Source organism: Paramisgurnus dabryanus, chromosome 5 (genome assembly GCF_030506205.2).
Source record: "Paramisgurnus dabryanus chromosome 5, PD_genome_1.1, whole genome shotgun sequence".
Taxonomy (NCBI): domain Eukaryota; kingdom Metazoa; phylum Chordata; class Actinopteri; order Cypriniformes; family Cobitidae; genus Paramisgurnus; species Paramisgurnus dabryanus.
Genome location: NC_133341.1, coordinates 37,715,372 through 37,731,967, shown reverse-complemented (window position 1 = coordinate 37,731,967; position 16,596 = coordinate 37,715,372). Strand labels below are relative to the sequence as shown.

The 16,596-nt window shown below is 38.3% G+C and overlaps 3 protein-coding genes across 8 annotated transcripts in view; 2 read left to right on the top strand and 1 right to left on the bottom strand.

Moving 5' to 3' along the window:
• Window positions 1-2,160, top strand: part of nup214 (nucleoporin 214) — a 35,660-nt gene extending 33,500 nt beyond the window's left edge. For 2 of the 3 annotated variants that reach the window (XM_065284003.1, XM_065284002.1), the window contains exons 34-36: window positions 991-1,154; window positions 1,244-1,277; window positions 1,948-2,160. In XM_065284003.1, coding sequence (XP_065140075.1) covers window positions 991-1,154; window positions 1,244-1,277; window positions 1,948-1,984 — 235 coding nt within the window. In that variant the 3' untranslated portion in view covers window positions 1,985-2,160. Of the gene's footprint in view, window positions 1-990; window positions 1,155-1,243; window positions 1,278-1,520; window positions 1,569-1,947 lie in introns of all 3 variants that reach the window. The other variant, XM_065284004.1, reaches the window with a different exon arrangement.
• A 2,552-nt stretch (window positions 2,161-4,712) lies between these two features.
• On the bottom strand, window positions 4,713-11,224 carry fam78ab (family with sequence similarity 78 member Ab). The gene is made up of 2 exons (XM_065284036.1): window positions 10,173-11,224; window positions 4,713-7,006 (listed from the first exon to the last, which is right to left on the bottom strand). Exons 1-2 carry the CDS (start codon window positions 10,463-10,465, stop codon window positions 6,481-6,483), a joined length of 819 nt encoding a protein of 272 aa, XP_065140108.1. The 5' UTR covers window positions 10,466-11,224; the 3' UTR covers window positions 4,713-6,480.
• A 441-nt stretch (window positions 11,225-11,665) lies between these two features.
• On the top strand, window positions 11,666-14,586 carry LOC135774136 (inactive phospholipid phosphatase 7). Of its 4 annotated transcripts, none has more exons than XM_065284035.1 (4): window positions 11,666-11,848; window positions 12,454-12,506; window positions 12,653-13,150; window positions 13,225-14,586. In XM_065284035.1, exons 3-4 carry the CDS (start codon window positions 12,691-12,693, stop codon window positions 13,611-13,613), a joined length of 849 nt encoding a protein of 282 aa, XP_065140107.1. In that variant the 5' UTR covers window positions 11,666-11,848; window positions 12,454-12,506; window positions 12,653-12,690; the 3' UTR covers window positions 13,614-14,586. The 4 variants fall into 4 exon arrangements, with proteins under 4 accessions (XP_065140107.1, XP_065140106.1, XP_065140105.1 ...); XM_065284034.1 differs by having other exon boundaries at window positions 12,454-12,522; XM_065284033.1 differs by lacking the exon at window positions 12,454-12,506.
• The last annotated feature ends 2,010 nt before the right edge of the window (window positions 14,587-16,596 follow it).

Sequence of the window (16,596 nt, the reverse complement as noted above, 5' to 3'; positions counted from 1 at the left end):
TAAAATAATCCAGAGGTGAATCTGATGATTGATCTGACACCTGTCACTCAAATCTGATGTTGAAGATAACAGCTGTACTGAGATCAGTGCAGTCAGTGTTTCATTCATCAGATCTTGAGTGATGTGTGGACAGATGTGAGATTAAATCAAATGTTGGATTATTTTGATTTTCATGTCGAGCTTTAGATCACGTGAGAGTTTGATGTGCTGCTGGAGATTCTAGATTATACACAGATTATCTCAGGGTTGTGTTGTGTGCGTGTGTGTGTGTGTGTGTTCATCAGAGTATGTGTAGTGTGTAGTGGAGCAGCATGATTTTGCCTGGAGTTAGTATCAGAGCATCAATGACAAATCAGTAATGTGCGCTCCCTGTACAGTTTGAGTCCTCGTGAAAGGAAAGGGAAAGTAAATGAAATGAAATTTCAATGCCCGATGCACGAATTGTGTACAATATCATTACCCAAGAATGCAAAAGCATTAAAAGATATTTTTCCTCCCTAAGACGGCCCGAGATACATTTTGGTAGCCCCGACTAGAAGCCACAATAGTCATGGGACGGCAGGCTAGTGATTTTGCAATGCTGTTGGTGTCTGTGTGTGTATGTTGTGTGTCTGTGTAGAGGTCAGAGGTTTGGTTATTTTTGTGTTAGGTTCAGGGATTCAGTTGTCTTCTGTAATGTAATCCTGTTCTTAATGTTAATTGTGTGTGTGTGTGTGTGTGTGTGTGTGTGTGTGTGTGTGTGTGTGTGTGTGTGTGTGTGTGTGTGTGTGTGTGTGTGTGTGTGTGTGTGTGTGTGTGTGTGTGTGTGTGTGTGTGTGTGTGTGTGTGTGTGTGTGTGTGTGTCCACCTGTGGTCAGTCTGCATAGCTCACTAAAATAAACTGTGTGTCATAGAGTCTGTGATACAGTGGACGTCTCTTTTGTTTTGTTTTTGTATTGATAGAAACATTGCTGAGATTATTCATGCACACTTTGTTTGTTTTCTGTGCAGGTTCGCCTCTCCTCCTAGTTCGTCCTCATTCGGCAGTCTAGCCAATCAGAGTTCTGCTCCATCATTTGGGAGTTTGGCACAGCAGCAACAGCAGCAGCAGCCGCCGCCATCAGGGTTTGGTGCTCCTCCGGCCTCTGGATTCTCTGCTTTCGGCTCATCTGCAGGTGAGATTACAGCGTTCACTTTAAACTTTAAGATGAATTTATGAATCGTAATCTGACTCAAATCTTTTCTTTCTGATTTGTGATCGTAGGTTTCGGAGGTTTTGGGAACACAAACACAAACCAGTAAGTGTTTATATTGTCTGTTGTGTTGATATGAAGTTGATAGCAGTGAGCACAGCAGGTGTTTTATCATTAAGAAATAAATCAAAGCATTATTGTTAAGTGAAATAGAAATAATGTGAGTTTCAAAACTAAACAGCAACATTAATGTGCACCTCAAACCTAAATCATTCATGTCGTGTTAAAACAAGAAGAAATGGGATGTTTGTAAAGGTCTTTTGATTTGAGTTTTGATTTATCACACAGAAACACATGATCATGATGTCGCTGAATGAAAGCAGTGGCAGACTAATGGTGAGGTTCATAGGCAGGAAAACCGAGACCAGTTCTGCTAAAACTCAATGAATGTTAAACCGCAGCGATTATTAAACCGTTGGACTTTAACAAAGCTGAGGATTTTAATAAGTCATGAATTTCTCTGATGGTTAACAGATAACAGCACAATATCATCTCCTCTTATCTTAGGACTCCTCTTCTGTTCTGCTGGGTTGTTTTATAAAGAATATTTCTGATGTTTGTCTTTCTGAGTTGTTATAAAGCAGAATTACAGACATCATCTGATCTGATCTGATCTGCATGCCCTACACAATCTAATACTGAAAGTGAATCAGATTTTCATGAGGATGTGTTGTCTGTACTGATGTCTTTGCTCTCATTGTTTTCTGTATTTCAGGTCTCCAGCTCAGACGTTCAACAGTTGGAGAAGTTAATGATTTTTCCCATTGACATTTTACCCAGAGAGACATTGAAAATGATTGATTTTATTTTGTATTTCCAGGTTTATGTTGAAATATGACTCAGAGGTTTTGACATCTTTTATCCTTTCTGACTCTGTTCTGTTTTAATCTGCAAGATTGAAAATAAACTGAAACGCTGTCATGTGAAAGTTGTCCTGTGTTGTGTTTTAATGAAATGCTGCTGTGATTATAAATGATGTTCATCTGTTTAATTGATCTGTTATTCATCATTGCTCTGATTCTGTATTATCACAAACATCTGAACACGTGATTGCTTTAAACTGATATAAAACAATTGCTTAAATTCCCAAACCTGATCAGATAGTTCAGTAGAGGAGAGTGGGGCACAAACTAACACTTTTTGGATTTGTCTCTATCTTTAAAAACCATTTAAGTCAGATTCATTTAGATTAACACAATCAACACACACATCTCTGCTACAAATGAACACTTAAAGTTTGTTTGTTATCATACAATTACACCGAAAGTGACAGGAGTGCAAACGTTACCCCATAGGTGGGGTTCATTGTAACAAACAGAGGCTTTGTTGTAACACCTGCTAGAAAATTAAGTTTAAACACAAATAATTCAATCAAATTCTGTCTATATACTAAAGGTGGATATTGTTTCTATATCTGCCTATAATAGATAGATATCCACACATTCATCCATCCATCATCCTTCATCTAACCATCTGTCTTTTATGCAGCAGTGCATATAAAAAAATCATAATATTGAGTTTTTTTTCCTGATATTGTATTAACAGTTATCATTTTGATAAATAGTATTTACATTGTTTTAATTTCATTATCATTGTATGCCTGAGGTTTAATTTGTGACAACTTACCCCGCTGTGTAAAAATGTTTTCAATCTCCGCTATCAGTTACTAGGAGTTGCTGACATGTTTCAAAATGATGTTATGTTTTAACAAGACAGAGATTAAAATAATATAAGGTTGGATTTGGTGACTTACACACACAACTCAGAAATAAAAAAATATAAGATGAAGAAATTTACCTCAAAAACACTCTTTATTCAATATCTTAACAAAAACACATCAAAACTTTTCACAAATTCACAGAAGATCTTCTGACAGTAAGAGAAAAGGCCCAGAAGCACAGATTGATTGGCATGTAGAAATATGCTTAGTTACTGTTAACCCTGTGTTAGTTTGTGTCCCGCTCACCCCATTGAGTATCCGTGATATGAGACTGACGCTTGTTTCCCGTCACCATCACTTGAGCTTTTATCAGACGTCACAGGAATGTTCACATATCTCAAACACCTTTCAACACATTTAAGTGCTTACTGATGCTCTTCATATAAATGATACACAACAGCACATCCATCAGACTTATAGTAAAATCATAATGTCAATCATGATCATAAACTTTCATCCAGGCTTAACAAACTAGAACCGACTTATAGTTTCACATTCAGACTTTAGTTTGATTTTCAAGTTTTGATAATGTTGTGATGCTGGAGTTTAAATTGATCTTAAGCATCAGAAATGTGCTGAACGTGACGGTGACGAGAGGTTCATTGACCTTTGACACTAAAGTTCATGACATTACTGTGATGTACATCAGGTCATCTTTCTGTTTCCAGATAAGGACACTTGAAAGAAGTGCTTAGTATAAACCCTGTTTATATTTGACTTGGACCAGTAAACAACACTGAAAACCCCAACATTACAGTAAAACTTCAGGATTATTGCAGGCAGTGATGATGTGGAGATTCAGATATGAACCGGATGAGATATTTAAACAACATAAATCTCGATTGAATTTTCTGTCTGAGAGCAGCAGCTCATTTTTTCATCATGGCACTGAATGGATGAACCCTGTTAATCCATGAGCTTGATTCTCTTGACTGATTTATTTAAAGCCTCTTCTTCATCCAGACACAACACTCGATTATTAAATGAATTTAAATCCAATTCAGTTTGTTGGAGAAAACATGTGCAGTACATCAAAACCAGCAGACACTCCAGAAACTTTGGTTTAAAGGGGACATATGATGAAAATCAGACTTTTTCCATGTGTAATTGCTATAATTGAGTCCCCAGTGCTTCTGTCATCCTAGAAATTGTGATAAAGATCAACCCAGTAACTTAGTTTTGGTAAACCATTCTCTGGAAGCATGTGAAAAAATAGCTCATTGAAATTTGACTCCCCTAGTGATGTCAGAAGGGGATCTTATTATAATAATACCGCCCTTAATGCACTGCCATTTAGTAGAGAGAGAAAGAATAATTGACAGCACAATTTAGTTTTAATTTAATCAAAACACCATTATGGTGATCAGTGTTTGCTTTATCAGCTCATTAGCATTTTAAAGGACCACCCACAAACAGCACATTTTTGCTCACACCTACAAAGTGAGATTTTTAACATGTCATAATAAATTATCTATATGTTAATTTGAGCTAAAACTTCACATATGTACTCTGGGGACACCAAAGATTTATTTGACATCTTAAAAAGTTTTGTGAAATGTCCCCTTTAACGTGCTGCTGATTTTCCCAGACTTTTCACAGAAACTGAACACATGATGGATGACGGTGAAGTGAATGAATGCACATAACATTAAACACAAACTCACCGGCCGTTTATAATGAGATTTAACACACACTTCAAAAATGAAAGTTTTCAAAAACACTTCACATATTCGGCTTTAATCAACAACAGAACTCTCAAAGAATTTCACAGTTTTATTTCTTCATGAAAATCATTTCACAGTTTAAAGTGTTACACACTAATTCAAGTATTATTGTCAAGGATGAAGCTACTAAAGAAAGCAAAATAAATATCAGAATCATTTATAATAGCCCCTTTAATGAAAGGAAAGCGTTTCACACACAAACACTGGCTGTATGAGCTGAATTTATAATTATATCTTTATGTAGTTTATCAAAACTTTAGATATCAGAATAGAAAATGTCATATATTTCATGTTGCCTGCAGCATGAAAACGGCTGTAAAATACTAAACGACATTTTAGGCCAAATGCTCATGTAATCCATCAGCGACTACAGTAAACTGGCACTTTATCAATCCGGTGCTTTATCATTTCTTACATTATGAAGTGATTTGATGTTTTGATGATGGACTGAAGATCAGCTGTTATTATATCTGTGGTCTCTCACACACACTTCACCTCAGAATTGCATATGAATTTATAAACTAAAAGTAATAAATAAACCTCATTAAACAGTGCTGCCGTATGTCCTCGCTCGGCTCAGTGCATGTTATCTTTACGTTATATTTGGCACGCTGTATGTGAATCTGAAGTTTAATGACTGCGGCTTTAACAGCGTCTACACAAACAGATTGTGTTACACATCACAACATTCAACACTTTACAGCAAGCAATAACCGAGACAGTGAAATGACGGCTAACTATAGACCCAATATAATCCAGCTATGAGTAACCCACTTCTACCCTTAATAACCTTGAATTTGGTTGTTTCTGCATAAATAACCTCAAAATGTCTGATATTTCATCATGTAAGCAAACTCAACAGATGTTCAAGGTGTTTGCTTTCATTTCTTTTACATTTGCTAATATGCATTGTCTATTTTTGGGCTATAGTAAGACATCTATTAGACTTATTTTAGTCAAAATTGCTTGCTGGGTTCAGTCTCACTTCTCATATCTGCATACAAACCAACACAATTCAACTTCAGTATTATTTAGGATTGTGCCCTTGTGTTGAATGTTGTTATGTGATATAAATGTCATAATGCTAAAGGTCCAGTGTGATATATGAGATTCATCCACATCACATCAATCTACAAATCACTGAAATATTTGGGTGTTGTGTTTCTGATGTTTTACTCGGTGTGTGAGAAAGTCAAACGAATAATGACATCATTCATTCATTCATTCATTCATAATTGCATTCATTTCAACAAGCATTAAACACATCACACAACATGTACTAGAAAATATATTCTTTCAGTGTTTGAATCTTGTAAAATACATCACACGGCCATCAATGGCTGCTTGACAAACAAATATCTATTTGCAGCTAAAACACATGAAGCTTTTGCTTAAAATACTGTATGCATAATAGCAATTCAATTTCATTCGGTCATCAAACAATCAGACAGAAACGATTGGAACACAAATCTCAGCTCTTGATTGGTCGGATGTGTGAGGTTTACTTCATCCATCGCACTTTAAGGCTAAACGTTTGCAGTGGAAAGCAATGTAAACTTAAGGCAGTGGGGATCAAATGTCTCACAGGTCCAGAAAGTGACATTTTCCTATTTAATATAAATGTGACTCGCTTTAAAAGCGCGCACGTGTATTCCAGTAACACTAAGTGGCTCAGAAGCGATTTTCTTAAAAGCTAAAGAAGAAAAAACGTCAAAAAGCATCGACATCTCTCTTTGTGCGAAGACGTGATTTAGCACAGTGATTTGCAGGTAGAGCGGTTCGTTTTGATCTGTCATGAAGTGGATCAGTGTTTGGGAGGGATGACCACCACGGCCTCACCCGTCCTGGGCCGCCACATCAGGACCTGAGCGTCGTTGGCGTTGGGTTTGACCAAAGCGTCGGGCGGGATGGGTTCGTTCTTGCCCAGGATCTGCGGTTGTTCCTGGGCTACGGGCTCACGCAGCTTAGCCCTCCGGCCCAGCGGTTTGTCCGGATCGACCTCGATGTGTAAACGCATGCGCCAGCGCACCGTCTGCAGCACCAGGATCTCGCCGGACGCACGATTCATGGCCACCAGCCACGTGGTGAAGCTCTGGTCCCTCCAGATGCTGCTCAGCATGGGCACGTTACCGTCGCTCACGGGGACGCCCCACGTCACGCTGGGGTAAAAGTTATCGTTCATGCTGACGGTGAACTTGGTGTCCTTCTTGGTAGGGCCCACCACCGTGCAGGTCTCCGTCGTGTTGCCGTACCACGGGTAGTTGACTCCGTCCGAGTCGCTGATGGCTCGAATCGTTCCGTCTCGCAGACCCGGGAGTTCCCAGCTGGACCTGTGGGAGATGTGAGAGTGCATGAGAATAAACCCTGAACGAACGTGATAAGCTGAAGATAAAAAGGGAACGTCAGATGCCAAAGGCAAGAGATGCAGAGTTTAAACATAGCACAGACATAGCGGCCTCCGGATGGAAAATAAAAGCACCCTTTTATAAAGATGAAGCAACAACAACATCATCTGACCGCTGCTTTATTACTGAACGACTCTTTCTGGCCATGCCGTCCCTTCAAGCTCTCGAAAACCTGTCAGTGACCTTCATCGTGACACAGTAGACCAACAGTGAGTGTTTATTGATCGATTTTCTGATAGTAGGAAAACCCTGACCTTTCTCCCAGAACTCACACATCAGCAGAAGAGCATCATGGGTAACAGCTTGTGTTAATGGTCATGATGCTGCAGGACAGACACACAGATTATTTAACAGATTATTATTATTATTAGGATGCATTCTTTGGCACCTTTAAAGTCGAGTTATCACTTCTGCATATAACTCAACTCTCAAGATCAGATTCATCTTGTGAATGTGTGAGACACAAACATCAAGTATGTTTACTCATAAAGCAAACAAATCACTAAAGACAAAACTTCATTTTTACTATCAAAGGAAATGATCAGCATTAAGTGACATGATGCGGTTAAACGCTCACATCTCTGTCAGAACAACAGGAAATGATTCAGGCGTTGAATTCTAGAAAAAGAGAATAAAGTCAAAATAACAGCATGAGATACTGGGAGGGACGTTCACAACATAAGAGAGATGTTTTCATCCTGCGTGTGTGAATATCTGCTTATCAGACCATAACAGCCGGAAAACACCGAAACTTCACACATCACTCAATTCTTTAAACTATCTGCATGAATGAATATTAAACTAATAGATTTATGATGCTGTCTAACTAATATTTTAATAAATGCCTGAGATGACAGAGGAATTACACAAGTGTAAAATACGTTTGTCCTGGTTAAAAAGTGGAAGTAATGATGATAAAGGAAGTGAAAATAAATGAGCTGTCAGATGACGAGTGATGAGAACACGTTTAACATCACTAAACTATTATTTCTGTGCTTTTATGTCATATTTTGCAGGATTAAGTGAAGGTTTAGTGTGGTTTTATCTCACCTGCAGTCTGTAGATAACACACATTTCTATATCGCTTTTAACAATTGTTCATCGTACCAAAGCAGCTTCATATGAAATAGAAACCACAGAAAAGCAAAAAACAACTAAAGCGTAACAATTTTTAAATATAGTTTAGGATTGAGTATTTGAAGTTACACTGAGTTAGTCTTATTTAAATAATGGGTTAAATTGTACTCCATTCCAAACTATATATACTAGTATTAAACATGCCAAAGAATGCAGTGTAGTTCTCTGATATCTTCACAGAAGGTTTGTGGCTTTATTAAGAGCAAAAATGATCCAGAGTCAGTTTTTCATGTCTATTTACAACCCTAGGATTTGGATGGTCTATTATTACCTTATTTGAAAGGGTCATGAATAATAATGTTGAGCTCTGCTGTGATTGGCTGTTTCTCCTTCAGTAGCTCTGTGTGTGTGTAAACAGATCTTATGTTTGAGTCTGTATCAGATTTTGAGGAATAATCAATTGTTTGGAGATTGTTAATGGACGTTTCTGAGTGGTAACGTTTGGGATTTTTCAGTATGGACCTGCAAAACATAACTGTAATGTCAATAGTAGAAATTCATTCTAAACGCTAGCATGTAGCATTAACTAGCATATAGAGCTAACTCAGCAACTTTGTTTTTATCTTTGTAACAACATTGTACTTAATTTAATGTATAATTTAATGTTGGGGTGTACATCTTGACTGTAACGTCACAGTTGGTGTTATGTTGTGATTGGTCTGTTTTTCAGCGGTCTTTTGAGGTTTACATAAGAAGGGGGAAACAATCATGTTTGAGTCTCATGATATGTCATTAACATGCACACAACTTATTATTCATGTATGCTCAGATAAATACAGTTTTACATTCTACAGCACCTTTAACTTACTTTACTTAAGGAAGTTAAGCTAATATCAGTTAAGCTAGTCTCTCAGTAAGAACGCCAACACAGCGACAGCGGTCAAGAGGTGAAAAAGGAGAAAACCAGGCTAAGTGGGGAGGATCACTTCTCATCTAACACAGCTGCATCATGTGACATATGCGTCATCATAACAGGTTAGTCGTTTACTGAAATAACGTTAAACAAGAACAATTTAAACACAAGGGACAGCTGTTTATTATATGTACTAACATTTGCAATAGTGCCACGTTACCACTTTTGGACATTTTTTGATAAAACAACGCAATCTCCTTCTTCTTCATTGGTTAACTCCTCTCCTGGGGCATCACGGGATAGCAAGTGTCTATCAAACGAACACTTTGGGATTTTGATGGAAGTAGTAGGCTACATGTAGGTCATCCGGGTACTTTTCCCTTACTGTTTTTGGAATACCATGAATTCAGAGATACTACTTGGCCCGCCTACTGCTTTTCGCCTACTATACAGTATGGAAGTAGGCAGTATCAGACATTTACAACATAATATGGCTGTTACAGTAATATATTACAGAATTTATTATATAGACTATAAGAAATATCTAGAATCCTCTGAATATTATAGAAGTGAACACTGCTGCAATGCACAAGGAAGTGGTGAGCTGTCAGTCATCAATTTACCAGCATGAACATTTTTGCAACCCAACGGTTTATTCACGCAGGAAGTATGACAAAGTTTAGTTTCTTCAACAGGAAGTAAGACAACTGAAACCTGCTAGTATATGTAGACTATATCATATCACTACATGTTCAACAACCACAGCACAGACATGAAAGTCAATCCTCACATGAGTCTCAACCTTTAAACTGCAGGACAGAACACCAAATAAATCAACGAAATAAGAACAAAGTCTACTTATAATAACATCAGATACATGCAATATTAAAACAACCCAGAAGAAAACTAACAACCCCAAACTGTCCAAAAAATGTCCAAAACCCAAAACTGTACAAATCTATCCAAACCTGTAACCCAAACTTTCCTAGTCTAAAACATAAAAACTGTCCAAAACTCAAAACTGACCATAACCCAAAACATTATGCCATATAAATGTTTCCAGTGTAATGTGAACAATGTCCAGCAGAGCGTTACACTTACATTCCTTTGGATCCGTATTTGTTGTAAAACTCCATGTGATTGCACGCCTGAATCCAGCCGACAGTCCAGCTCTCTTTACCGGCCACCGGCGGCACCACGACCCGAGCCGAAGCGCGGAAATGCGGCGTCCGGTAGCGCAGCACCACGCTGGAGGACTCATCGATACTGGTGGGGTTCGAGTCGATGGAGGAGTTCACCTCCAGAACCGTGATACTGTCCCGAAAACTCTTGGGTTTACACCTGATACTCTGGATGCAGCCCATCACCAGCAACACCAGCGAGCAGCAGAACATCAACCCTCAAAATAACTCACACAGTCACCCTAAAAATAACACACACTAAACACTGTCCCTCAAAATAACACACACTAGATATTGTCCCTCACTGAACACTGCAACTAAGCTTACACCCAGTTTGATAATAAAAGAAAAGCAAAGAAATTAAAATGCCATTCGTCAACTTGTCGTCATTTATAAGACGCGCGTGTTCGTGTCGTCACACATCCATGAATTCTGGCATCACGCGAGCCATTTGAATAAAGTTGAGTTTAAATGAAATACATTTAAATTAGAAAGGTTACTTCTGTCAGCTCACAGTGACATTGTCATGCATAGATCTTGTATTGTGCTCTAAACCTCTATTAATTAATTTATACAAAATAGTTGTTTGCCTTATATAAAAATAACGCCATCCGCAGAAGGAATAAGATCATCTTTTAAATGCTCATCGGTTTTCGTCTTCTTTAAGTTTGTCCGGTAGGTTTCAGTGTCACTTTGAGTCTCCGCAGCATCCAGGTCAACTTCATCACCTTGACTGAGTCACACATGAAACATGAATAAAACACACGCGCGCTCATGAACATCGATGTTCCGATGAAGAGTTCATCATTCCGGCGTCTGTCTTCATCATAGCGACACTTCAGCAGATAAAATCCATCCTCATCCTCACTGCGGTGCCGCGCTCAGCCTCCGTCCCGCAGCGCTCTGAGCGGCGCACCAGCACGCGCGGCAGCTCGCCTTCAACTGCGCCCTGATGTCATTTCCGTGTGTGTGTGTGTGTGTGTGTGTGTGTGTGTGTGTGTGTGTGTGTGTGTGTGTGTGCGCGCGCGCGTGCGTGCGTGCGTGCTTGTGTGTGTATTTGTAAAGGTATTCAAACGCTAGGACAGAGGTTGTGCCTCAAACAGAAAATAAAGTATTGACTAGGGGAACCATTGTTTAAAATAAAAACAATATTCAAAATATTACATTCCAAAACATATTAAACCCTCGTTTAAGCACCTTGGAGAACGCCTTGACAGCTCATGTTGCCAAATTACGAATCCTACTAAAGTTAAGGCTGTGCTCATTAAAATTCATTGCATATTGTGACGTTCCTCGTAGTCTTTCCTGAAGCGTCCAATCACGGAACCTGATTTGGCCTAGCAACGTCTACCTTTCAGCCAATCAGTGAGGCCAACTGGGCGAGCGTCGCGTTACACGATTAATATTTATGAACCAAGCCTTCACAATAATGCGATCAAAAACGCTAAAGCGCAAGCTGCAAATACAATGAATGTCTTTTCTTAAACAAAAGCTTTTAAAAACGTTTCTGTTTGCCTGTTCGTGTTTCACTTAATATTTGGAAAATCTTCTGACAGCAGCGATTGTGAAACGGTTGAAAATAGCCAATGGATTAAGGTGGGCCTTTGGTATATTTTATGATTAATGAAATAATGAAGATGATGATGATATACTGTACGATTTGGTTGTAGTTTGTGGAGTTAATTTTACATAATTTTAAAGACAATAACTAAACCAGTCAGCTTTAAGGTAAATCACAGTACAAACTTTGATTGATCAAGCCAGAATTAGAATTGATAAACTGTATGATTTTCATATATTTATATTAAATAAATAGATTATATGTAAATCATAATCTTAATAAAACTATTGATTTAAAGTTGCTGATTATAAATACTAAAACCATATGTTTTATTATGAGGTGTCTTTTGGGTTCCCCACGGTAATCCTATTTTGCGACAGTCAAATTCAGTTTATTTATGTATATTTTAATGATATCTGTAAACGTTAACTTACTTATGATGTTAGGGCTATAAGATGATTGACTTATAAGGTTTGTGTCACATTGTGTTCACAGATCTACTCTTTTGAATCTGATTTTATTCAAGACAAGCCCCTGATGTGTGAATTTATCTAATAAATCCATTAAATGTTTTGACAATACTGAACCCGCCCGGCATTTCGAAGTTGATTCAACGTTAAATTACCTTTTTATTTTGCAGATTGAATTAACTTTGATGTTGCAAAGTCTCATTTTCAACATGGGTGAAATAAGGTCTTTGCGAAATAAGGTTGAAATATGCATTGTTTTTGCTAATTGAATCAACACTGATATTATGTTTAGCATTAAACGTTGTTTCAACGTCATTTCAACGTTGAACAAACAACTAACATTCTTTCTACTGAATTTCAACGTTGAAGGTTGGTCGTGTGCCAGCTTGGAACAACCAAACCATACGATGCCTCTTAACCCGAGCTTGTCCAGATCAAAAGATCGAAGCGGCAGCGTTCTGGGCCGACCTGAATTCTTATCACTGAACCAACCGCTGCGTCACGGCAGACCATCGAGAAGGACCTGCCAGTGGAAGACGCATCAGAACCACCAGCCCGAGAACCCGCCAGAGCCCGAAAACACGAGGGAACGCAGAGAAGCGCCAAGACTGCCAGATGAAGACTGCATGCTCCTGAACCCCTCTTTCAAAGGAATCGCTATAAACTCACTCTTGGCCATTGACATTTGCCTCTCCAAACGTCTGGGCGTTTGCGTCCACAGCTCGTCTTCTTGGGGCAGCGTTCGATCTGTGGTCGTTCTTCTGGCTCTGACGGGTCACGGCATGACGTGGATCTTTGGAACGCTGGTGTGTCTCATGCAGAGTAATACACTGGCTGGCCAGGAGCTTCTGATCAATCTGCTGATAGGTGAGTTCAACATCACATGTGAATTGGGCCAAATGTGTGTGAAAACTCATTCGTTTCACGTTCTTCACTTCCAGCTCTGGTTCTTGACGTCTTAACTGTGGCAGGAGTGCAGAAACTGGTCAGACGAAAAGGACCGTGGGACATAAGTCCAGGTGTTTTAGACTGGGTTGTCTTGGACTCGTATTCATTTCCAGCGGCTCATGCCAGCAGAGCAGCCATGGTCTCAAAGTTTCTCCTGTCCCACCTGGTGCTGGCCGTCCCACTGCGTGTCCTGCTGGTTCTGTGGGCCTTCCTGGTGGGCCTGTCCCGGGTTCTGCTGGGTCAACACCACCTGACGGACATAGCGTGTGGTTTCGCTCTGGGTTTTCTTCACTTTAGACTCATGGAGTCGGTGTGGCTGTCATCCAGCGCCTGTCAAACTCTGATCTCAATGGGAACGTTCAACTGGGGCTCCACACGTTAAACATCTACCTCATGCAGAAGTCAAATGGACATCTGTAGATACATTCATTGAGGTCTAGGGTTGCAAAAATCTGTGAATTTTCAAGGCTGGGAATAAACTGGGAAAAAAATCACTGAGTTGCCTATAACAGGGAACTTAAATGTCTTAATCTTGCAGCACAATTTAGTTTAAAACAACAAGATTTAATGCAATTTCAGATGAATTTCTACCCTGCACATTCTTCAGTCACATGCACACTGCTAACTGTGTGTTTAAATGTGTTTCTACAGTACCTAGTAAATCAGATAGCACTACTATAATAACTGTTTAATGACCTTTTGAACAAAGGAGTTTATATGTTAGAGCTAATGTATTTGATATTTCTTCAATAAAGATGTCTGTGCCCTTTTTATGCATGTTACAGTAAAAAAAAATCCATACAGTCATTCATACAAAAACACAACTGCACAACTTTTCAAAATTTTTGTTTATTTGAAACAAAAAAGAGATTTGTCAGATTTGTTTATAGTCATCACCCTCTGGGCATTTCGTTACACGCTTCAGGTTTCTCTTCTTTTATGTCCCAGTTTTACTTCTTTAATTCAGCTGAACTTTCAGTTTTGTTGTTGTCTACATAACGTAAAGCTATCACAAGCTTCATCTTTTTTTCCAAATGTTGTTTATTTTGTTGTCAAATAAAAATGCTGCAAACATTCACTTGACCTGGAGCTTTTAATGACTGTATGTAAGTTTTTCAGATGAAAATCTGGATGCACGGCCATTCGGTGTTCATTGCACTATGAATGATAACCTTTGACCTTTCATTTAACACTTATTCTATGAGACTGACCTGGTTGTATGTCATTGTGTTTTCATGACAACTTAAATTTACTCATGTGATGCACAAGTACCTCTGGAATATTCTCAAATATTATTCTGTATGTGAAACATGATTGTTTTCCTTTGTGATTTAATAAATGATGCATTATTTGAAGCATGCTAGTGTAATTGAGGATGGGTCATTGAATTATTAGAAAATAATGCACACCCAAGGTGGTAATGCGTCACGGTGCGAAGCAGATTTACACTGCAGCTGTGCATTATTTTCAAATAATTCATAGGACTGGAGTCAATTAATCCTCTTATACCACAAACATTATTCAGCTCACGTGTGAGTTTATTGAAAAATAATCAACACCCGTGTAACATTTCTCAACCAATCAGAATAAATCATTAAACAGACCCGTGCTATAAATGTCAAATGTGTCTATATGCATTCATTTTATTTACATGTGTATATAGATATGTATTTATGCCAGTGTTTTGTTATGTTTTCTATATGATGTATCTTTTCACACAGCACACACATCAGAAGACTGTACTCATAATGTTTGTGTCTATAGATAAAGACTATCAGCAGAAGACATGCGCTTCTACAGAACTTGAGTGCTTTAATCTTCACACCACTGCTTCATGGGTGGAAACCAGACAGATCACACGCCTTACAAAGTCTTCTTCCCAAAATAGTGATGGTATCCCAGAAACCAAACCCATAGTTTCAGTTTTTCACAACTCTTTTAAATTCAATATTAAATAAAAATACTTTCTACAGTTACAGACAAATGTATGTTTATGTTGGTTGTTGACCACTTCATTTAGACACAGTAGTTTTGGTTTGGTTTGGTACTGTGAATGAAGATGACTGTGAGTAATAAATGAAGATGTCAAGCCTGCATTGCACTAGAAGATTGAGGAAGTCTGCTGGTTTCCGCTGAAAAAGGAATTGAGCAAACTCTCAGTTTAACTGAATCAACTTTAGCAGAAATGAAAGATGGTGTTTCAAGAAATACTTCTGTTACACTGTCCTCAGTTTTACTATTTACTTTACCATTGCTCAAAGCCTTACATCATGAAGACATTGACAGCACTGAGCTGAGAATTATATCTCAATGATCTCAGATCTGTGATGAACTGCTGTTTGTGATGGGTCTGAAGAGAGGGTTCACACACGCTGGGCTCTGATAATAAAATCAGTCAGGTGCTCATACAGGGAATGAATGTTTCTGACAGTCTCATTCAGTCCAAACAGACAGCGGTCCAGATGAACCTTTATACACAATCACTTACTGTGAGGAAAACAACCACAATAAAATACAAAGCTAAAGTTTAAACTGCCAGGAATAATCTGAGGTTTCAGGAGTGTCTTCACAGGTCATGTTGAGACATTTTCAATGCTATGAACAAAAAAAACATGTGACACATTTTAAAGGCTTAGCACAAAGAGTGAAATGATTACTGTAGAAAAGAGCGACCTCTAGTGTTGAACACACACACACACACACACACACACACACACACACACACACACACACACACACACACACACACACACACACAGAGAGAGAGAGAGAGAGAGAGAGAGAGAGAGAGAGAGAGAGAGAGAGAGAGAGAAAGAGAGAGAGAGAGAGAGAGAGAGAGAGAGAGAGACACAGTGTTACTTGCAGCTGTTTGCCAGTAACTTACCGTAGATTTAAATGTATGTTATTTACTGGAAACATTTTGTTCAAAGTTAAATTAAAATTAAACATTTACAAGTCTTTGTCTTTACAGAGTAAAACTCAAATAACAGCATCAAGCAAAGCATTCTGGGAAACAAAATCTAAAGCAAAAAACAGAAAAAGGTCATTGATAATTTCTGGTTCCCAGAATGCTTTGCTATTGTACAGTTTTATTCTGTAAAGATAAAGACTTGTAAATATTTAAAATTTATTTTACTTTGAACAAACTCTTGCCGTAAATAACATACATTTAAATCTACGGTAAGTTACCGGCAACCAGCTGCAAGTAACACTGTAATTTGTACTGAATTGTTTTACAGTGTACGTATGTGAAGTTTTAGCTTAAAATATCATATACATAATTTAACATATCATAAACATATCATATACATAATTTATTATAGCATTGTTAAAATGTCACTTTTGTAGGTGTGAACAAAAAATGT

Bases quoted from the DNA above. Each gene is read 5' to 3' on its own strand.
- fam78ab (XM_065284036.1), bottom strand. From the start codon at position 10,465: ATGTTCTGCTGCTCGCTGGTGTTGCTGGTGATGGGCTGCATCCAGAGT. The intron at 7,007-10,172 runs GTAAGTGTAACG...CATCTCCCACAG, and splicing joins AAATACGGATCCAAAGGAAT to GTCCAGCTGGGAACTCCCGG.
- LOC135774136 (XM_065284032.1), top strand. From the start codon at position 12,568: ATGTTTAGCATTAAACGTTGTTTCAACGTCATTTCAACGTTGAACAAA. The intron at 13,151-13,224 runs GTGAGTTCAACA...CTTCACTTCCAG, and splicing joins TCTGATCAATCTGCTGATAG to CTCTGGTTCTTGACGTCTTA.